The sequence below is a fragment of the Platichthys flesus genome, chromosome 7, assembly GCF_949316205.1.
Source record: "Platichthys flesus chromosome 7, fPlaFle2.1, whole genome shotgun sequence".
In the NCBI taxonomy this organism is placed as follows: Eukaryota; Metazoa; Chordata; class Actinopteri; order Pleuronectiformes; family Pleuronectidae; genus Platichthys; species Platichthys flesus.
In genome coordinates this window covers 10,091,140-10,115,268 of record NC_084951.1, presented here as the reverse complement: position 1 = coordinate 10,115,268, position 24,129 = coordinate 10,091,140, and the positions used below count along the sequence as shown (strand labels likewise).

The 24,129-nt window shown below is 40.1% G+C and overlaps 1 protein-coding gene and 1 non-coding gene across 2 annotated transcripts in view; one reads left to right on the top strand and one right to left on the bottom strand.

The window, feature by feature from the left end:
• sema3h (sema domain, immunoglobulin domain (Ig), short basic domain, secreted, (semaphorin) 3H) overlaps window positions 1-24,129 on the bottom strand; it is a 225,444-nt gene that overhangs the window by 39,355 nt on the left and 161,960 nt on the right. Inside the window, exon 2 of the mRNA XM_062392739.1 lies at window positions 3,037-3,191. Coding sequence (XP_062248723.1) covers window positions 3,037-3,191 — 155 coding nt within the window. The remainder of the gene's footprint in view (window positions 1-3,036; window positions 3,192-24,129) is intronic.
• On the top strand, window positions 23,519-23,591 carry trnar-ccu (transfer RNA arginine (anticodon CCU)). The gene has a single exon. It is a non-coding gene; the product is annotated as a tRNA-Arg (tRNA).

Sequence of the window (24,129 nt, the reverse complement as noted above, 5' to 3'; positions counted from 1 at the left end):
AGGTTGTTTCATTCATGGCTCAGGGCCAGACATGAAGAAGTTAACATAATCAAGCCTCTTGTGGAAGTCTGAAACAAATTAGAGGCAAAACATTACAAAGTGCCACATGTTTATCTACTTTCTTAAACATTCTAAATCACTGCGTTTGAATGAAATCCATGGGTTGTTTCTCAATCAGGTCCAATTTGCTTTGGGCCTGTTTGGGTTTGCTCGCAGTGGATTGGGGTAAGACATGGAAAGATTCATTGTAATTAGAAAATGGCCAACGGGGAGAGAGAGAGAGAGAGAGAGAGAGAGAGAGAGAGAGAGAGAGAGAGAGAGAGAGAGTGTGTCTTAGTTAAGATGTCAGCTATGACTAATCAAAATATTTCCCTGAGTCAGTCATTCCCTCAGAGACCACAATGGTGGAGCAGATTGAATCGATATAATAAGTGATCGTCACCACTTATCTCCACAAACCACACAAACTGAGATGTGTGGTTCTGAGGGGAACGAAGGAACTTTAAATTGAAAAGCTGTACAGTTTCAGCCAAATAAAATGTCTCACAGTCCAACCACAAAGCTCATTGTTAGTGTCAGGCGATCAATGCATGGATGTTGGTCCTAACAGACAACCCTCAAGCACTTGTTTGGGTTCTTTCCCCTTTTTTTGCCTGAAATTGCTTTAATCAAGAAAATGTGACACCAGCTCATCAAATGTGATTAATACCAAATGATGATGCATTCAGGAAACAGTTTCTGCAAAGCCAGTAATTGCTCCCTGATGTCTTCATTCCTGCAGCACGCCGTGTAGAGCCGAGACCATCAGATTAGATTAGAGACCACGTTCCCCCTTATCTCCAAATACCAACTGACAGGAACGCGGACCACCACCAAAGGATTCTCACCAAGTAAAAAACTCTGGTTAATGGAAATGCACCCCGTGTGAAAAGCATGCTGGCTGTCACTTTAATCAAACAAATAAGGTGAGTGTGGATTTCTGTATAAAGGGACTTAAATAAATAAAAGAAATGTGTTAAAATGCTCTTTGACTGCGAAAAGAAAGACAGAAAACAGAAACAATAGGTGTAATGGTAATGAGAAGAGAAGAAATATGCAATGAAAGGCCACACACACTCAAACCCCTGGCGACCCAAAGTGAAATGTGGGTTTCCAGCTGAAGACTCACTCAGAAGGAATTTCATGGGAGCTGTTTGCCTGATCAAAGAAAATCAATGACTGATGACAACATCGTCACCTTCTGCTCTCAGCCCTGCAATGAAGGAGCAGGATACACATGTCCCTGAGCCAATATTGGTTTCACTGCGTCGGCTACGATTGTTGATAAATACAACACATATAATTGTGTGCTAGGTTTAAAGTTGTGAGAAGATTAAACGAATGAAAGAAGGCATCACTCGGTCTCCTGGAGCAGTGCTGATAAGAAGAGGCGGATGTCGGTAGCAGAGAAAATAAAAAAGAAATGCAGAGAACACGGCACCGAGAGTGGTTTAACACAACAAGGGAGAAAACTGCATATGAGCTGGAACGATATAAACAGACTATAAATACTGTATGTACAAATATATAACTTAACAGACTGCACAGAGCTGAGTTATGAGTTGTCTATGACTATCTATCCTTTTGTTGGCTGGCTGCCTGGCTGAGTGGGTGGGTGGCCAGCTTGACTGCTGTCTCTCTGTCTGTTTCACTGTCTGTTTGTCGGCTTGCTCACCTGTTTGGCAGTCTAATAGCGTTTGTGTACGTCTGACTGATGAGGGTATTGATTTGATCAGACAGAGTAGAGTTATTAAATGGCTGTCCTTGCTGTGACCCTGAACTCAACCTGTCTGGCTGACAAACCCTAATTGGGTCTGCCTGGATATCATGTTAAAGCTGCTGCACAAACTCCAAGAGACCTGTAACCCTTTAACAAATAGTCGCTGTTTAAGTTTTTTGTCGGATTGGTTAAAAAATTCCACTCACAACAAAATTTCCACCCAGATATATCTTCCTGTGCATCAGAATGGTGTGATTTCCTGCCGCGAATTTTGGTTTGGGTTTGAATTTAGTTTACATTGGTGTCATTCCTGTTTAGTCGCATCATTGATGAGTACAATGCAGACTCTGGTGCTTGGTGCACCATGAATATTATAGCTCAGTCTCATTAGTATGAGGGATTTTCACGGGACAGAAACAGCTGAATCAGGAAAAGGCAGAGCTGACAGGAAACTTCCTGCCTCAGGGTTTTAGGCCTCATACTATTAAGCTTCATATTAATGATGCCATGTAAAACTCCTGGTCTTTAAAATGTTGATATGAAATGAAGATTACTGATTCATTAAATCATTTAAGTACATAAATCAATATATTGTATTTAAAAGTAGCTGTCTTCTCTGATTATGACCTACACCAATGAGGTTATGTTTTCACCTCTGTCCTTTTTAATTGGTTGGTTTCCATGAAACCTGGTGGAAAGGAAGCAGTATGGGTCAGGAAGGAACCCTCTGGTATGGATCAGGGGGCAGATCCCGGAATTTGTTATCACAATCTTTGACATTGCGTTTCTTCAATATTTTCACCGTTTTCCTAAGGAATAATCTATGGATCTTGGCACTGTAAAGCTTCTGATATCTACAATGTGTGAAATCTGGTGCAGCTTGATAGAATTTAAGGGAACTACTGGGCCTTGGTGGAGATATGCGCTCTACTGAGTGCCATTCTGGTTAAAATATGTAGGGGTGAACTGAATGTGGTAGAAGAGGGAATGTGAAAAATGCCAAGAAATAATGTTTTCTCAATGAAAAGAAGTTTTTTAAATTCTCATGTTTTCCACTTTAGCCTTTAGTTCTACAGCTAACAAATACTTAAATTGGCCTCTGATATGTCAGTCATCTGAATCAACTGTCATTTGACTGTGTGTATTTCACGTGTATATCCAATCATGCATCAACTTCCATATGATTGACTGCAGAATGTCTATATCGTACCTTGCCTCGGATGGTATGTGAAAGTGTGTGTGTGTACGTGTGCGTTTGTGTGTCCTCCACTTCTAACCTTGCGTGGGTTCTGTGTGATGTCGTCCAGACCGGTAGACAGCAGGTTATCTTTCATGGCCACGTACAGACGCCTCCCATCTTCGTCGGGCAGCAGGGAGTGCAGGTCTCCTGCCACTAGGGGCAGCATCAGCAGGCGGCCGTTCTGGATCAGCTCTGACGAATGAGGAGAGGACAGGTGGCGATGTGAGTTTGAGTTCTATGAGCTCCATTGTTTTTCCCAAATATTGTAAAATAAATAAATCCACAATGCATTTTTTCATTCAACAACTAAACAACAAATAATCAATTAGCTTAGCATACATTCAATAATCAAACAGCTAGCTTGTCAACCTTGAAAGTTTGAAAATGTATACTGGTACATTTTCTGTTATTAAATGTGAAAGGACCAATTTTGGTTGTCATGAAAGTTATGAAAATCAGGCAAGCTAGTGTCCAGACTTTATATAAAGATACACATACATATTATTTTTTTTAAAGATGGTTTCTCTCAAGTATTTTTTATCAAACTCAAGCGCTCAGTTTTACAGTAAGTTTGGTTTTAATTAGTTTTTTTGATGCTTAAATAAAGTGGTGGTAGTGCAAGGAAGTGGAGACGCATCTTTATGTACTGTCGATACCCATGGTCTATTTGTTTTAAACACAGTCATGGGTATAACAATACATACAACAGCTAAAATGTGTTGTATCTATCACACAAGCACACACACACACATCACACGTGTCAGTTTATTTCTTCCAGCCTAATTTTTCTCATCACACTGGATGCTTCGGTCAAACGAAAAAATCTAAAACATATCTTTTGGTGAAAAACAAACACACAAACTCCCACTACATATCCAGACAGATTTTGTGATAACGATAACATGATTCTTAAAGTATGAGAAACAAGCACACACATTTCATGTTTAAACAGTTACACTCTCGCACCACGTAAACTATGAAAAATATGGTGGGGGAGATTGGCCGATAGCTGAGCGAGGACATGAATCGCACGTCCGTCTGTCTTGTGTTAACTTTCATATTTGAACTGCCGAGCGTTCTTTAGTGCACTGGACTTGGCATAGGCTCACGAAGCTGGAAGCATAAACATATAGGCTCTGAAGCAGCATCACGCATAACTTCATACACTGGCAGCTCCAAGTGGGTGAGAGGCAGCAAGAGCTTATGAAAACAGTTTGAACGTCAAAACCAAGTGAATTTGGCCAGCAGTGTTAGTAAACAGTGTGTGAACACTCTAAACTGCTTTCATACCAAATAATACCAAAGGGATGAGAAGCAGTGAAATAAATGTTCCTGTGTGTATAAACCACACCCCAAGGACAAATGGGATGCATGTGTACAGCTTCTAATTTACATAAATGAGTCACAACAAAGCTTAAACATATAATATTGGTTCACTATAGCCAAGATTGAAAAAGGTGAAAGATTTATCGTCTTCGACTGTTGCAGAAAGCACTTTTTTATTAGAGGAAATAACTAACTCCTCCACCTCTCCGGCACAGAGGGTGTTTCTTCATGCAGCTGAATCTGAACTGACACAAAGACCATAATTGTATCACACAGAATATAATCTGCTTAATAAGCCTTACAGTATTACGACGGTGTGAGTTTCTAGCTTGGATGGTGTCTGTACAAATTGATCCCTCAGTTCATTCATTCATGCTGAAGTAAAAAAACTTTTTTTTAAATTAAATTAATTTTTTGTCCTTTAGTTTGTACAGACTGGGCTGCTGACAAATCAGTCTCCTACAAACCTCAACTCAATCTTCTTCTGGGAATATTTGTTTGACGCTGTCTGTTTTGCTGTTTTATTGCATTCTCAAGTTGGGATGCAGATCGGAGCTGTTGAAAACATGGCACCTCAGTGAATTTTTCTGGTGCAGTTCTTTACTGACGCTACGATTGAATTTCCAGCCATTTAAAATTGTTCGGTCGCTACTAAGTTTAATAAGTGGCTGAAGTTTAAGATATAAAAGTGTGATCACTGTAACATTGTCAGTGTGTTGGTTTCCAGTGCGTTGCTGATGTCGAAACGTGACTCATCGGATTAAATAACACAGAAAGGCAAACCCGTCCTCTGGACATGGGAGAGGAGTCACTCGCCTTTTTTATCAGATTGACCCATATTAAAAAAGAGCATGTATCTGTCCAGTAACTTCTGCTACATCTCTGTGGCTGCCATTTATTCTGTACATTTTCCCCCAACATTGTTCTGTGAAAAATATGTGTCTAACATCTAAAACTGCAGCAGACTGCAGCAGATGTGGGTTCTAAAAAAAGTGCTGAATGTGAAAACCTTCAATACTCTGCTGTATCTGTTCTTTATATGTTACAGTATGCATCATGTTAGTTTGCATGTGGGTTTAATAGAAAGTAGGGATGGGCGTCATGAAGCGTTAAGAAAAGATGAGAAGACTTATAGAAGAATATGATGTGTGGAGGAGTGAACACCAAGAGTTTGAGAGGAGAAGGAAAGAAACACGTTGATATACATGAAGAGAAATGGGACACTGCTGAGACGCTGCCTTAGATCGATCCGGAAGACTGAGAAAGAAATGAGACGAAATCTCGGAGAAAGAGCATGAAATGGTGACAGGCTGGATATAAAAAAGGATAGATGAAGAACTGTATTCTATCTGACTGGGGTGAAAGAAAGGTCATACTCACCCTGAGCATATCTCTAGCTCAAATGAACACTTGTTTGATCGAGACCATTTATGTACTGGTACAAAATAATCACAAAGAACCGCAGAGAATCAACTTTGCAAACTTCTCCTCTAACATCTACAGAAACTACAAGAATCCTCTTTACAATACAACTTTTTGAATGAATGGATGATGTCTGAGAGCTCCTGATGCTTTGTAATCAAACAGAGGCTTAGATAATTAACTAATTCCTTAGAGCCGTCTTCCACAAGCATGTTAAAACCAATATGGAAAAGTTATATGAAGTCATAATGGCTCTTAGATATCGAATCCACAAAAAATAAAAATATGATGCAGCCTGGAATCCATCTGTGGACTTATTCTGGGCACGTCCAAGTAGGAGGAAACCCTAGAGCAGCCCCAGAGCATACTGGAGGGATAAAATATTCTGCCTGATCTGGAAAAACCTTGGCATCTCCCAGCATGAACTGTTAGATGTGGCTGGGTAGAGGTATATCTGAGCCACTTGTTTCATCCTGCACCTACCATGACCCAGTAGTGAATTAAAATGCATCACAGAATGTCAGCGATTGTGTAATGCCTTTTCAGTGTCGACATTGTGTCAAAGCACAGAATCTCACAACCTCTGTTGTAACATTCGGTACAGAAAACTGAAGATATCAGGTAAATACTCGGCTCTGCACTGTATCAGCTCTGTGATTGTTATCTTTTTAAATGACCACGACCTAAAACAATAACCAAGAATCCTCAGTATACGATAGTTCGTGACACTTTTGCTGCATGGAACTGTTTACGTATTATTCTCAGGCATGACAGATTCTGCCTGCTCACACCATTTCAGCTCCACATAGTCGCACAAATATGAATATTTTCGCTCCAGTAATTTCACTCATGCATGTTGCAGCCTGAAGTTCATATTAAGCAGTTTCTTTGTGAGCAAAGACAAAGAGAGTCCAGATAAGTTCAACATGGTTAAATACATTAACAGAAACCCGAAAAAAGTGTCTAACATATCTTACACGGCAGGATGACAGGTTTCCAAAACTCGGCCCAATTAACAGGTTCCATGCTGTGAGCCCATGTGACTTTTTACAATTCTTGGCTGGTATCATGTGATTAAAAAAAAAGATCATTTCCTCGGATGAGGAGGTTATGTTTTTTCACTCCTGATCTGTTTGTTTTGTTTGTTTGCCAGCATGATTGCGTAAAAACTGCTGAATGGATTTCCATGAAACTTGGTTGAAGGATGAGACAAGGGCCAAAAAATAACCCGTTATATTTTAGGATCCCTTTTTAACATGGTGAGAGAGTTATTTTAGATTGTTTTACATTTTACGCCGATTTCACAGGAAATAATTAATGGATATTGATGGGGAAAATCTGGCATGTTTAGGGAAGTGATCATTGTGTGCAATTTAGTGCAGCTTAAGGGACTACTGGGCCTTAGCTTAGGTAATGTATGCACTTAACTTAGTGCCATTCAAGTTGTTTGTCATCAGGATTACACGAAAAATTAAGCACAGATTTCAACAAAACTTGGTTGAAAGATTGTTCACAGACCAAGTTAAATGCTTCAAAACTTTGGCATGGATCAAAAAAAAAATCTCTTTCTCTAACATTGCAAGATGTGGTGTTTTTTTTCTTCATTTTCACTGATTTCACAGGCTATAATTCATGGATCTTGATGAGTTTAATCTGAAAGAACATACTCAGGGGATCTAAGAATATGTGTTATTTGGTGCAGCTTGATTGAATTAAATAGGCCTTTTGTGGCCTTGGCCTTCTTTGTTCACTATGATCCCTGTATTGCAATCGTTTTTTTTAAACACATAACATCTTTGTTTTTCAATGTGCACTTTCACTATAAACTAAATGAGAGAGCCTGCATATAAGAGACAGATAAGGTCAAAGATACAGGGAGGAGGAGATGGTGGGGGAAGAGGAGCGTCAGGGAGACAATATGAGAAAAACGAAGTGACAACAAGATGAAAATGGTGTGATGGGAGCTGACAGTCAACTAGATGAGAATGGGAAAAATGTCAAAACATGACACGATGATAGACAGACGACGAGTGGAGGGCGAGGAGAGAAAAAGGAGGAGATCAAAAAGGAGGAAATCCTCATAGAAGAAATTAATAAATATTGATGGATGATGATGAGGATGAGCGGGAAGAAAAGCAATGAGGAAAGACAGGTGGGGATTGAGCAGGAAAGGTCGATGAGGGGGGAAGAAAAAGCGGCTGGAAAAATCATGTTACAGTGACAGGGTGGGGGGAGTGATGGGCACACTTGTGAATGGGGAGGAAATGGAACCAACTGGAGGATAAAGGGAAAGAATAGTGAGAGTGTGAGGGAAAATTGTAGCTTAATAACGGTGACAGATGATGGGCAGAAAGGTAGACTGAGACGGGTGTGAGGGGTGACAAAGGCAGATGACACGAGTGGCGTGTGAGAGAGAGAGAGAGAGAGAGAGAGAGAGAGAGAGAGAGAGAGAGAGAGAGATGAATGATTGGCTGGATGACGGGTGAGGGAGAGAGCAGACAGGAAACAGGGTGACTCTGGTAAAAGAGAAAAGTAGGAAAAACAGAGAGGAAGAGAAAAAAGAGGGTAGAGGTCGAGTCCTGGAGGCAGCGACAAGAAAGATGAGATTAGGTTCAAGAAGAGGGAGGAGGAGGAGGAACCGCAAAATGCTGACAGTCAAGAAAGAACACAAGAGATGGATGAGCAGAAGGGAAATGGGGAGACAGACTCAATGGATGTGGAGAGATAATCTGAAACAGAGAAACAGTCACTGTAGGAAAGCGAAGTTCCAACCTCTGATGGCAGATAGGAGAAACCTATACTTTAGTTCAGTGGGAAATCTCTGCTTATTACCAGTTGGGTATATATCAGCAAAAAATTGTTTTGCGTCACATTGATCTTGGCTTCATTAATCTCAGTGGGTGCATCAGCAGCACAATAAATTCAACAGAATGGTGACCTCTCTGTTTGTTTTGTTCAAGGCTTTTATGATTTTGTTGCTCTCGGGTAAATATAATTTATGCAGAGTCAATATTTCCAGATCTTTTATCAATCTTCAAAGAAAAATATGTCTGTCCGTCTGTTTGTGTCTCACATATCTTCAGAACCATTCATCGTATCGCCGTCACACTTCACATGTTTATTGTTAACGGCCCAAAGAAGTGTTTCAATTTTGGTTCTACTTGGACACGCAAAACATTCAATATTAACAAACGGTGAATAAATTACTAGTGCTATAAGGCTGTGAGGGCTGGGACTCATCAACGTAAGTGACGTTGTTGATTATTACAACAGCGCATTCACAACAAAAGCAATGACAACTGATTGTCCATTTCTACTTATGGAGTCGATCTTCACTGAACTTTGAATAAACATCTTTGTGCAGTAGCTGTAGTGGTGCAGCCTCAGGGTTCTGTGGACGGGTGACTTTTATAGTTTCACAAAGAAAACTGCAACCAGCATCACCACGGATCAAACAAACAGGCAGGTTTGGAAAGGGCTGTATTAATAATAGAATAACAGTATTAATAACATAGTATTGTTAACAGAATAGTATAAGAATAACAGTATTAATAATGGATTAATACGTTAATTATACCCATGCTCTTCCTGCTATATGAAGAGGTTCCATGGTGGGTGTTTTCAAATTGAGTTGTTTTCTGTCTTCCATATAAACTGTTGTGATATATTTTTGCAGTGACTATTTTCCTCTCTCAGCTTTTGGTGTCAACTCATTGCTCAATCCAAAACATGCTGCTGAATCCAAAAAAAAAATCATTCAATATTTTAAGGGGAACACAAGATAATAATCCTCCACTTTGTTTGGCGAGCAGCTCTGTTCTAACATTTCTTCAATTCCAGGCATTTCATGTACTCCACTACTGGAACTCAAACCTCTTGGCTTCCAAAAAGCAAGACATTTCTGAGATCCGCTCTCTTTACAAGGAATCCAGCCTTGGTGTAATTCATGCCTGGCTCTGCTCGTTCAAGCATCCAGCTCTGCATCTGAATTACATTCAGACTGTGTGCCACAAGAGCGCTATGACCTTGCTTAATTCAATATAAAGTGAAAAGCTCAGCTCAATTGAATGTGAAACCACCTCTGCGCTGGAAAAAACAGCGTCTTTCAGCATCTGTTAATATCACAAGATCCTATTGGGTTGGACAGGCTGAGATAAATCCTGCTCACATTCTCACTTTGGCTGCATTAAATCTGCATAATGGCTGGAGGCTGACAGTCAGATGTGCGAGAGGGAACTGAAAGTGTTTTTCGTCAACACACACAAATATACGCAAAGATCAATTTGCAAAGATAGGAAGGTTGGTGAGTCAGCAACACAAAATTTGGATTTAATATCAGTCTCTGTAATTGGTTATAACTCAGATTTTCTTTCTTCATCCTTCATACACAAACATAATTGGGTGAGATTTTTGGCCATTTCAAACATTTCCTATTGTGACCTTACAAAGATGGCTGGCTCTCAAAATGAAATCAACACACAAAAATGTATCCGCCACGCACAAACAACCACACATCCACACATATAACTCCTGACCCAGTCGCGAAACACCAGCTGCACCCACCCCACCCTTACTCTTGGGACAGTTTCCTTGGCAACAGCAACCATGCCGACATAATTTCTGAGGGTGTGTGTGTGTGTGGTGTGTCGAGGGGTGTCTCTTGGCCGTGCCTCCTTACCCTCACTCCCCATGTCTAACACACACACACACACACACACACACACAGTTCAATTATTTGGCCCACACCTCCCATCAACTCTTTGGCAGAAACAAAGAGGGCAGTCTGCAATAATGGAGTGTTTTTCCAACACATCAAAGCAATTTATTTAATGGGAGGGCAAAAACACACACACACACACATCCGTGCACACCATTAAACACATACACTTACAGATATTTCAGGATAGAAAAACTGCCATCTGTGTGCCAGTAGCCTGTCTGTCAGTGCCAACATTCAACAGGACAGTAACACACACACACAAGCACACACGTCTGATGAGACTAAATGAAATCTTTGGTCATTATTGGCCACAGTCACAAAGGGTCAACCCATTCCCTTCACACCCTACAATAACTTCTGAGTCGTCAGTGAAACCTTGAGTATTCATCTGTGGTGGTTTGTGATAATTTCATCGACCCAGAGGCAATTTGTTCTCCAGCCCTGCAGTCTTTTCAGAAACTCTGAATTGAAATAGATTTTTTTAATAACTCGAAGCTCCCAAAAGCATTCCAAATGCTGGATGAACAACCTGATAACAACACAGTGAGTTGTCATGTGGCACGCAGAGGAGGACATAAAGCAAAGAGGAGCAGAAAATATCCGATTATTTACTCTGGGGAGTTGGTCTAGTGGATGGACAACTGTTATATTCTGTGAAGAGGCTGGGTAATATATGTCATCTTCACTATGCAATATTTCTTTAGGCTAATCATTGAATCCACAAATGTTCCTGTAGATTTACAGACAATTTAACAACTGGTATAAATAATCACTGATTTTCCTGCTCCTGCCAGTATCCATGATGCTACCATTACTTTTAAAAGTGGCTTTTTACAACATTGATTTTTCTTTCTTCTAATAGGAGTGTAGCAAATCTTAAACCACCAATTTTCTGTAATGATCATGATGGTATGGTGCTAAATTGTAGCTTTGCAGAGAAAAGTGTTCTATTAAAAGTTTTTTGTCATTTAGCATGTTCTTTTAGGAACAAACGTGATCTGCAAGCACAACTTATAACACACCTGTCTGCCTATTATATACACAAGTCATCAGACTTCTAATCCTGTCCTTTGTGTTATGGTGTGCTGGCATAGCCTCATAAACTCAGAATTCTGATGGAAAGTGACCATAGGTGTTTGTTTTCCATTCAAAGTTAATGAACCAGTATAACAGATCTAATATGGGATATACAAAATGGAAATGAAACTGTCTTTGATTGTATTGTCTTCTGCAAATGTGAAATCAATAAAAATGTTTGTAAAAAACAAAAAAGATCTAATATGGGTTAATTAGAAGGGGAACCAATTGTCCAAAGAGGACTATGGGAAAAGAAATACTGGTGAAACAACAACTTCCATCCCATGTTGAAACTTCATTAGACTTTGTCTTTTGTTTTGGTTTGTGGTTATTGTTGAACCCCTTCATGTTGAGCTATGTTGCCAAACAATTTAAATTCTACGGGCTCTTTCAAAATATGTTACAAGCGCAATCTAACAAGTGATATTTTTTGTTTAATTATGTATGACATTTTCTGTGGCCACTGAGAATTTTTTTTGTTAAATTCCAACTGACACTGTACGAGTAAATCCGTCATACCAAAGGGTTTATGGCTTCCATGTTTTTGTCCATATGACACATTTACTTTCAGTGTGATGAAAGTGCCGCCATTTGGCTAAGGCACAGTGAGAAAAGATAGGTGCATAGTTTGGCAAATTGACTCCTGGCTGACATATCTGAAAGTCATCTGACCATCTAATAGCAGATCAGGAGCATTTGTTGAAGCCTTGCTCTCCCCTGTTCACTCCACGACAAACACAACAAAGCTGAAATTCAGTCTGCAAAATTTGGATTGCGTCTCAGAAATTGGTTCAAGCTAAAATCATATAGCATCTGCCCAGCTTAAAGGAGAAGAATAAATGAATCGTTATTATAGAGTATTTAAATGTAAAATTTGCATTATTGGTATCAGTATATTATAATAGTTTGTTCTGCACTATGAAAGTAGCTTGATCCGATCCTTCTCACACATACCAGTTACACACGCGCGCCTGCTGAGTGCAGCCATTCTTATCAACATCAAGTTGACAGCAGGGTCAACAAGGGTCTTGACCTCTGATCTAAGCCAATTGGCCTTTGACTCCTGTCACTGGGAATCAAAGACGAGAAAGGTTAACACATATAAGAACAGAGATGTTAAGAGATAATCCTACATTACATGCACGGACCCACACACACCGTCCCACACACAGAACATGTCTGTGTGTGAATGGTGTCTTTATATCGGTGCAAGCGTCAACCTCGACAAGGGTGTTTTTGTTTATATACTATATACACATTGTGAGTGTCTGTGTGTCTGTGTGTGTGTGTGTGTGTGTGTGTGTGTGTGTGTGTGTGTGTGTGTGTGTGTGTGTGTGTGTGTGTGTGTGTGTGTGTGTGTCTTAGTGGGGAGGTATTTTCATCCACGGTGAACATTACATTATATTGAAGGCTGCTGGTCATGGGAGCTCTGATGGACCTCGGAGTGATTAGAGCAAATGTGTGGCGTGTGATACAGCTAAGAACATTCCTGCATTGCACCACATACACACTTACTCTCTCTTACACACAGACTCTCACACATGCACACAACACACCTGAAGACAAACAAAACAAAAATAAATGATCGTCCATATAAAAAAACAAATAATTGGTTTTGAGACAGTAATTGATAAGAAATTAGTAAACAAAGTACTGTTGACAAATGGTGTGAATCAGTTTCTTACATACATATTATAATATTCACCAATGGTTTCTGCGTGTCCCTGTCTGGATCCCACTAAATTGGTCTCAAAGTCCTCTTTCAGCAATATCTGAGCTGTCTGTTATGCATGACTAGGTCTGAGCTGGGCTGTGATTCAGCTAAACACACACCGAACATCTTCTGATTATTCCTCACTTTATGAACATTGTTAGGTGTGGAGGTGTGTAGCATATCTAAAATATTTATATGTATAAGAATAATTCTGTAAGTCTTGCAGGGGTTTGCAGTTACACAATGAAATCTGAATGACACATTAGATACAAATGAAAATGGTGAAAGAATCAAGTCCCCCCTCCCACTCATGGGAGTCCAACTTTGTTATTTTACTGTAAGTTTTCCTCGTTTTACATCCAGACCCACACAAGCTACACTTACTATTATCCAATTATTCTCACAGCCTTCAGCACTGTCCATGTGAGTGCGTTTGTAAGCTACATGTGTGTCATCTGTGTGTGTGTCTGTCTTTATCCATCTGTTCGTCTACTTGCTGAGCCCCAGGGAACTTAAGCTGTCTGGTGCGACATTCCCTGGGGGAGGACTTTGTTGGCTGCGCCATCAGAGGGGGGTGGCACTGGCGGAGGCGAGGAAACCGGGGCACATTTCCTGTGGAAATGGGGTTATCACTTCACCAATTACTGGTGCAATTACAGCAGGAGGCCTGCAGAAGCCTGGGAACAAAGCCTGTAGGCACACAAATGGGCACTCATGTGAAGACATGCGCAAGTGTGTGCACACAGACAAAGGTGTTTCTAACACGCATGTCAACATACATAGAGGAGTATGTTAAAATCTCATTGTCTCTCGATGCTACTCTCACCAACATCAGACTATAGTGCTTCAATGATGACACACATTCACTATCGATATGTGTGCCTGAATGGAGTTGTTCACGGTGCCTGAAATTTCTTCCAGACACATTGTTGAAAAATCTTAATGTTTCAAATTCTTACATGCTTATCTTTTTGTTGGAGTTACCTGAGGTGTCTCAGATGCACAATCATTGGTTTATGTCTATGGAACACAGTGCATGGTATAAAACCACAGCTTCTCATGCATAGTCCTCTTTCATTCCCACTGTCTTAAGCTCAGCTCAGTGCTGACGAAAGAGCTATAAGTTGAACTCAAACCATGTTTTTTTCGTTGATCAACCTGGTTGGTCAACTGTATCCTCTGACTCTTTTGGAGGGTGTACTGTACAATGATTATGTGCATTACGTTGATATAAATTAATAACACATCTTCTCACATATTCAAACATATGAGCCCACACACGCACACATACCACAGCAAAATTATAGCCAAACACACAGACACACTATGTCTGGACTGTGTCACCGTCAGACCAGACCCACGTGAACAGCTTGACCTCCGACCTCAGTGTGTACGATTATTCATCATCATCAGAATGTTGATTGTGGCGCTGTGCTGCTACATACACAGCTCATACTCACATTGTTTGCTTTTAATCAAATTTATTTTTCATCTTTATTTATCTGAGGTAGGGTTCATTGTTTTTTCTGCTTCACATTTAGTCTCATCTGCTGCTCAACTGCGGAACAATGTTATTGATTAAAACCTTGTTCACAGCTACAAAGACTGAGACGGTTTTGATGAGAAGTTACATCTAGTCACCGGTTTTAGGATTTGAAAATACATTTCCACAATCCTAATGACAAATAAAAGACCACTGGTGATTGTGAATCTTTTTCTTAACAATACTCTCATAAGGTACAGTGTATGAACCCGACCCTCGAGTCCATGAAAAATGTTTATAGCACATTTTCTTTATTCAATTATAGCGAACAAGTGCGAAACATAAGCTGTTTGGCAAGATGGCCAAACCCCAAACTGATATCTGGTGATTTATTCATTTTTCCATCCTACATCCAAGCACAGTATGAATAAATCTAGCTGTAGAGCTTTAGATTTAGTTGAGTATGTAACACATCTGTCCATCTTGCTGCTGAGGCCGAGACTTGAGGTTTATAACTCTGAAGGGGACTCAGTCCAAGATGAAACAATAACCCTTAGCGGCTTGGACTGGTGTCAGATTCTCAAGAAAATCACTTCTGTGTTTCCTACACAGACTGGTGGATCCCATGTGCAGCCATGATCCTAAGCTTGAATTTACCCACATAAGAATTAAGTCAACTCTTTCGAAGAGATTCTGTATGTCCAAACCCATGCGAGTAAAAATGCAGTCATTTTAAACCGTCTGTGGCTTCTACTTCTTGGCTCAGCCTCAAAGTGTGTTTGACATACAGTATGTTTTGTGGACGTTTGCTTTGGCAAATGAACAATAACTACTGTAAATCTAAACATCTTAAGAACCATACAAAATAATCTGTCCCTTTGAAGGTTATGGATTGTTATGATGTCTGCAGAGAGTTCAGGTTTAAATTTACTATCAGCTGCGAGGGTCAAATTTATCACCCATCTCAGCTTTAAAGCCCGGCCAGATGATAAACTCCCCTATCTGTCACATCCTCTCTATTTTCTGATAACTCCTGGCTCTATTTAAACAGGAAAAGGAAGTCGGACTTCCAACCTTTTGTTGGACATTGTCTCATCTTTCCATCACTGACAAAACAGGGAGAATCAAATTCTTGTGGTTTGCTCTTGTTTACGCAGCTCTGGGAATGTCAAATCACTAACACCAAGGACTAAAGGTGAGATGTTTTGTGTCAGTGTGTATGTAGCACTAGTCTGAAGTTCACTACATGATGATACTTAAAAATCAATGAAACAAATTCACTTTCTTCACAGTGTACCTGGGGAACTGTTGCAAAGAGAATGGACATTTAGTGCCTTTTAGTTGAAAATAAAAAAACTTGCCTGTGATTAAGTTATGGGCTCCCTGACAGATGCAAAGGGAGGGCTTCACTTAAAAGAGATCACAGCTTGGGAACTTGAGACTTCAAATGTAAACTCTCTTCTTTTTCTGTCTTTGTTTTGTTGCCGACATAGAAATACCATGAAAATAATACTGTGCTTGTTGGTTGAAAAGCAGCTTCACCTTCCTATTTTGCCATTTTGCTATCTTGTCTTTGGAATGTAAATACCGTGTATCTGTAATAACTTCAGGGTAACCACAATTCCTGAAACAATCTTTGTGGAAGAAGTAGTGACAGATGGATATCTATTTTGGCAATAAACCTCTCAGTATCAGCTACATCTCTGCACTCCCTCATATTACACGTCTCCAGCATGTCCTAATCTACAGCTAATGAGGTAAACTATTGGAAAGAGTTTTAGCACTCCTGACACATCAGCTTCTGGCTTCAGTCAAGGGAGCCTTTGTGGATTTAATTCCCACATGGAGCTAAAGTGAAAGGAATGCTGTGAGAAACATACTTCCGAAACGAACGTGGACATCCACATCCAAGGTTATGACAAGGCAGAGGTTAGGGCTACTTCTTCCTATCAATATGACATCATTATATCACATGAATGACACATGGAATGAGAATAAGATGTAATCCAATTGATTTATTAACTTTAATCTACTTGCTGGTTTCATTTTAGATTTTCTATGTAAACTACTGTTCACAGTGAACAGTACACTAAAATTAAATCCCTTGGGTGCTTGAGCTGATGTAATCAAATAAAAAAACGTTCTGTCATCTCTTGAATGTTAAGTAGAAATGCAGAGAAACATTAAAGCCCAACATGAACTCCAAATTGGGTACGGGCATTTCTTACACGTCTTTCACATAAGAAGAACGCAGGAGGACATTGTCAGAGTCAGACGCGTTCACAGCAACAGGAAAATGTCCTCAAGACGTGGGTGGTGTCTGGGTAGCACATGCATGAGTCAGGACATGATATTTAAATTCCGCTGCGGAAAGCAAATGTTTTCCGTTTATAGCACATTGACACTGATATCGACCCTTTTTAATCTTGAGATGTTTACATTCTGTTGTTAGTTGTTTTTTTCACTTTTGCATCTGTCACGTGTTAGAAGCATCATCAACATACCCACTCTCTCGCTGTGAGTTTTCCTTGTCCTGCTGACATTTTAGCCTCAAAGCACAAATCCACATTATCAGGGCCCGGCCCGGGACAGACACATTTAGGGAGCCATGCACAGCTCCACCAAGTCCGCTCACAGTGATCATTTTTTTCTTTTCATACATGCTTGGGATGTAAGGATACTATATTTTATATTTATATTTGACAGATTTACTGGCTCTGTCATTACCGTACTGCTCCTCTCTGTGTCTCTATCATTGCACTGTGCACTGCCAAGAGAGAGAGAGAAAGAAAGAGAGACAGAGAGAGAGAGAGCGGAGAGCAGGGAGTCAGGGAGTGAGTGTGTGTGTGTGTGTGTGTGTGTGTGTGTGTGTGTGTGTGTGTGTGTGTGTGTGCGCGCGCTTTTACCTTTCCTCAAGTTCCGTTACTATCATACAGAAGCTACGCAATTCTTTTATACTGATCTACAGCTTACAGTGATGAATTTGGCCCAAGACAAACCCGATTGCTATATGTTTCCACTGTACTCAGATTTTGTTGGGAGGCAGAGGCGGCACGCAATTTAAAGGAGGAGGCCTCCTTGCAATTCCAATCGCAAGAAACACCCTGCTTACCCAAGTTAAAGCACAACTTTATATTTTGCCAATTTTGAATGTAAGTAGCCCGCACAATCAGGTCCAGAGAAGACAATTGTCTTGCTTGAGTTTTTTCAGAAGTTTGGCATTTAACTTCAGCAGTCACAAACAATGGTAGTGTCAGCGTTTGGGGACTGGTGCAGTTAATATTAATAAGACAGATTATCTTGATTCTGTACCAGATAATCATCTCAGTGAAATCCAAATCTCAGCAACATCCCCAGCCCAGAGCCTGGAAAGCACTGGCCTAGATGGAAACAGATCTGAAAGAATAAATTAATAATGGCTCTGGATAAATATGGCTCTGGAGGATTTTATACTTTATTAGTACAGAGGGGGAAAGGAATGGTGAGCCACAGAACAAGGAGGAAACACAAACACCAAGAACCTTTATATAAATTAACTGCAGACAGCCTATATTTAAGTCTGGTACAGGATTTAGACAAGGAACAAATTCTTTGAATAAAGTCCATCTGAAGTACTGCATAATTACAAATCATAAAGTACAGCGACATAATGCTCTGAGATGATTTTTTTAAGTCTAAATAATATTTTTTTACTTTTAGAAACAAACCCAAATGCAAGTGCAAATGCAACAGAATAATCTATAATTAAAAAAAACTAAACTAAACTACTTCCTAGTTTAATTTGTTTAATTTAGAAATACTTTCCTGTTTCTTTAAATTGGATTTTTTAAATACACTTAATTGTGCCTGAAATGACCCCCGTCCATATACAGCTGTAGAGGAACAACTGTTATTTTTGCATCTATAAATAATTGTTGGAGATTTTTGTTGACTACTAACCCTAAACCCTAGCCATAAAAGGGAAAACTGTTCTAAAAATAGTTAATTCAAATGAAATCCAAAATGAGTTGAGAAGTGAATGGGAAAGAAAAAGACCATTCACACACATAGATTTAAAAAGCTTGGACAGTGACAGCCACTATTCATTGCTTTGCAGCCCTGCGCCCCTGGCTGAGTTTAAAGATTCAAAAAACAGTGCACTACAAAAGGGGACAGATGACAAAGTTGAATTCAACTTTATACAAAGATCCTCAAATGTGGTTAAGCTAGAGCCAAGCAAGAGTCAAATACAATTGTCTTGAAAAAGTAGCACAAAGTTGGAAGCAATTTAGGGGTTCAGTGTGTTTGTTGTTTTTGAAAGTTTGAAAACAATAATGCCTGTCTGTGTGCTTAAAAACTCTATAAAAGAGTGTGTGTGTGTGCGAGTATGTGTTTGTTTTCTGTGAGTGTGTGGTACAGAGAGGATATCTCAAACTTCTATCTATCATCAAGAAAATCACTCTACTATTTACTGAATTGCTGAGATAATGGACTCAATTCCCTCTTTGTGTGTGTGTGTGTGTGTGGGGGGGGGGGTGTTAGCCCACTGCTGCACCTGGGTGACATGAAGTTTGAGAGAGTAACTGGGATAATTTAATCATTGAGAAAGAGATAAGAGTTAGAGGATATTCAGACATGTATATATTAAACCTCACCAGTCACAACAAATCTCTGACACAAAGTAAGGGCCCCTCTTAACAGCTCAAACTGTCTATTAACTAGCAGGTGCTTGATTTCAGCAACATATACAACTGTATGATGATGATGCCAGAATGTGCGTATATGTGCTAATTTGAGCTCACTGTTTTTGTAAAAATGTTTCTACTGACATGGATACATACATTTGAACTATAATAGGAAATTCAACTTTTCTATGAACTCAGATATTTAATGTAACAAACGTGGAAGAGAACAAGATACAAGATACAAGATACATTTATTGGTCCCACACACATGCATAGACAAACAACATGCAAATTATGGATAATTTATCCTCTACTTTTGACCCATCTGGTGAACACAGCAGGACACACAGAGAAGTGGGCAGCCATGCACGGCGCCCGGGGAGCAGGTGTTAGGGGAGTAAGGTGCCTTGCTCAGGGGCACTTAGATGATAGATAGATAGAGAGATGGATACTTTATTAATCCCGTGGGAAATTCAGATCATCCAGTAGCTTGTACACTTAACACATCAGTGACATACATACATAAATCACATCCGGAGAACACATTTACAGATACAGGAATGGAATGCAATGATGTGATTGTGTCAGTGTCCAGTAGGAAAGTGTTTTTGTGCTGCTGGAGTGGATAGTACAATAAAATATAAAATGTATATATATATAAAAACAGCAGAAAACTATACATATATATGAATATCTAAATATATAAGAATAAGTAGTGGTAAAATCTGTGCATGGGGCTAGTATAGCCAATAAAGGGATGGACAGTGGGTTGGTATATAATAATGAGATGAGATGAGTAGAGGCGGTGGTCTAGTGGCAGAAACTTGGACTATGGGCAGAGAAGGTCTCTGGTTCGTCTCTGGTTCGACTCGAACCTGGATTGAAAAAACAAACCTGGATTGATCTGTCCAAAAATCTAAGAGGCTCCATACCCAGTCTAGTGCCCCTGAGCAAAGCACCTTACTCCCCCAACATCTGCTCCCCGGGCGCTGTACATGGCTGCTCACTAGTCTGTGTGTCCTGCACCAGATGGGTTAGATGCAAAGGATACATTTACCTACCGTTGTGCATGTCTGTGCATGTGTTTGGAGGAGTAGAGAGTCCTCTTGGACTATTGAACAGATCCAGATGTTGTCCATCCAGGTATGTTTTTGTTGTCACTCATATAGACATTTATTTAAAAAAAAAGAAACAAACCCTTAGACATCAGATTTTTTTTGCACGCTACAGTAAATATGATCCTAAACTTACAGTAAAGATCAAATGTAGCAACGAACAATTCAATAATGTTTAGGAAAATGCGAAACACTTATATGTCAGCAATTTTTTCAGTTTATGGTCTGTTAAATTAGAAATGTGTCAAAAAATCCTGTAAATTACAATTCAGAATGTCGTTCATTTTAATACTTGTATTGTCACATATAAGTGTGTTGGGCCGATAAACTGGAGGTGGATTGATCAAAACAGTCCTCCGCAAACAGTGTTTTACAAGGGTGTGATTATCAGAAGATATTTTACAAAGAGAATTAACAGCTGTTTAACACAATACCACCTCAAGTTGTATAATAAACAGCGTGGAACACAAGCAGCATCATGAGATTAATGAGATCTCCCAGATACCAGCTTGTGCATTATGGAGGACCATACATGACTTAAGTAAAAATAAATAAATAAATAAATGTATAAATAAATACAGAAATAAATGAATAAATAAAAAAGGAAATAAATAAATAAATACAAATATAAATAAATAAAAATTTTAATACCAAGAGAAATGTCAAAATAAATGTCTTAAATATATTTGCACATTTATTTATTCCCTGATACATTTCCTTTTCATTTGCAGTGTCCTTATGCTAATGAGAAAGGCGGGCCTAACCGCAGTCTCATACAGGATTGGTCACAGGAGTGTAATGATCCAGCCCTACTTCTTCTGCCTCTCAATGCTGGTGTCCAGTAACTGTTTGCAGCGTCGAGCCAGTTCACACTTAAAATGAACTAGTTCAAGTTCAGAGGGTTAGTTAAGGTTATTTTTTATTGGTATGATTTAGGTGTCAGTAGTCCTGACTGTCAGCGCCACGTCTCGTGTTGTACTGAGAACAAGGAGCGAGCCGAGAGGAGGAGGAGGGAACAGAAACTCCAGCTCGGTACAAACCACCTGCAGCCTCTGCTCAGATCATGAAGCCACTGATCTCTGAGCAGATGTGACCAGAGAAGCTCTGTGTTTTCACTGTTTCCACTGTTCTACAAAGTCACTAACTGGCTGTTTTACGGTGAAGAGCTCAAGTCTCAGTCACTGCCAGGGTCACTGAGCGTGTGTTTGGCGGAGCGTAGGGGCTGTGTGTGTGTGTGTGTGTGTAGCTCAGTAGACCAATCCTGCTCGACACTGAAATCGAAAAATAAAAGTTGGAATAAATGTAGAAATAAATAAATAAAGGTGGAAATAAATGCAGAATTAAATGAATCAATGTCTTAAACTTATTTCCACATTTATTTATTTATTTCCACTTTTATTCCAACATTTATTTATTTCCACATTTATTTATTTCCACATTTCAGCGTCCTTATGCTAATGAGAAAGGCGGACCTAACTTCAGTCTCGAGCAGGATTGGTCAACTGAGCTACACACACACACAGCCCCTGCGCTCCGCACACACTCGCTCAGAGACACGGGAAGGGACTGAGACTTGAGCTCTTCACCGTGAAACAGCCAGTTAGTGACTTTGTAGAACAGTGGAAACACAGAGTTTCTCTGGTCACATCTGCTCAGAGATCAGCGGCTTCATGATCAGAGCAGAAGCTGCAGGTGGTTTGTACCGAGCTGGAGTTTCTGTTTTCTCCTCCTCCTCTCGGCTCGCTCATTGTGCTCAGTACAACATGAGACGTGACGCTTACAGTCAGGACTACTGACACCTAAACTATCCCAATAAAAAATATCCTTAACTAACCCTCTGAACTTGAACTAGTTCATTTTAAGTGTGAACGGGCTCAACGCTACAAGCAGCTACTGGACACCAGCATTGAGAGGCAGAAGTAGTAGGGCTGGATCATTACACTCTTGTGACCAATCCTGCATGAGACTGCGGTTAGGCCCGCCTTTCTTATTAGCATAAGGACACTGAAAATGAAAAGGAAATGTATCAGGGAAAAAAATAAATGTGCAAATATATTTAAGACATTTATTTTGACATTTCTCTTGGTATTAACACATTTAATTATTTATTTATTTCCTTTTTTATTTATTCATTTATTTATTTATTTCTGTATTTATTTATACATTTATTTATTTTTACATAAGTCATGTATGGTCCTCCATAGTGCATGGGTACCTAAGCTGTCTGATTTATCAGTTAAATCCACTGCCCTAACACATGAAAGGTCCCCGGTTAAAAAACGTTTCTTTCTTGCTGGAGCTCACCAGAGGGGGTCAAGTCCCATCTGGGGTGATTAACAGCAGATTGGGGCAGCAGAACAAGCTGGGCCCATAACCCAGAGGTCAAAAGATCAAAACTATCCTCTGCTAGCAATGTTTTACCAGGATGTGATTGTCTGAAAATCTTTCACAAAGAGAGACTACAGCTGTTTAATACAGCACCTCCTTGAGTTGGTAGATAGGCACTGTCCTGCTTGTGTTTCTTAAAGTTGTTCATTTCCAATAGAAAATGGTTATTTTCTTTCTAACTGATTAAGGGAGCTTTCTGTTATTTAACCTCTGTGGGTTCAGCCACCTACACTTCAGTCCTAAATCTTTTCCCAGACAAGTCAATTCCCAACCACACCCAAAGTACTGTGACTCTATAATGATTCACCCAATATCAAGTTGGGTCTATGACTAGTAGCTAACCATAGCATTCGGACCTCAACTCAGGGGACCCCAATGACCCACGAGCTGGTGGAGGTGTTAATGACCTATCGGTTTAACCCAACGACTGTCAACACAAAGACCTTAAGAGGTTAAATACCTGAAAGCCTCCAGTTAGAGGTGAACAAGCCTTTTGGATGAGAGGCAAAATGTCTACAAGAAACACAAGCAGACCAAGTTGCCTATGCACATATCACTCTATAGCGCCATGTGTTCAAAAGAAATTAGGTGGAAAAACACATTAAATCGGGCCCCAGTGGCCCAATGGATAAGGCACTGGCCTCCTAAGCCAGGGATTGTAGGTTCAATTCCCATCTGGGGTGATTGAGAGCAGAATGGTGCAGCGGAAGCTTGCCGGGCCCATAACCCAGAGGTCGATAGATCGAAACTATCCTCTGCTAACAATTACTTTGCCAGGATGTGGTTGAGGCAGTTTTATGATTGGGTGGCCGTGGTCACATGGCACCTCTCCTCGTTAGTATAGTAGACAGTATCTCCGCCTGTCACGCGGAAGACCGGGGTTCGATTCCCCGAAGGGGAGTATAAGTCTTTAATCAATATTAACTCAAGTAACACCCAATGACCCACGAGCTGGTGGAGGTTTCAACGACCTATCTGTTTAACATAACCACTGTCAATACAAAGAGGTTGAATACCTGAAAGCTTCAGCCGGTATGGGTTCAAGTCCCACACAGGTTGATTAAGAGCAAAGTGGCGCAGCGGAAGCGTGCTGGGCCCATAACCCTGAGGTCGCTGTGGCTGTGGTCACATGGCACCTCTCACCTCTCCTCGTTAGTATAGTGGACAGTATCCCCGCCTGTCACGCGGAAGACCGGGGTTCGATTCCCCGACGGGGAGTAT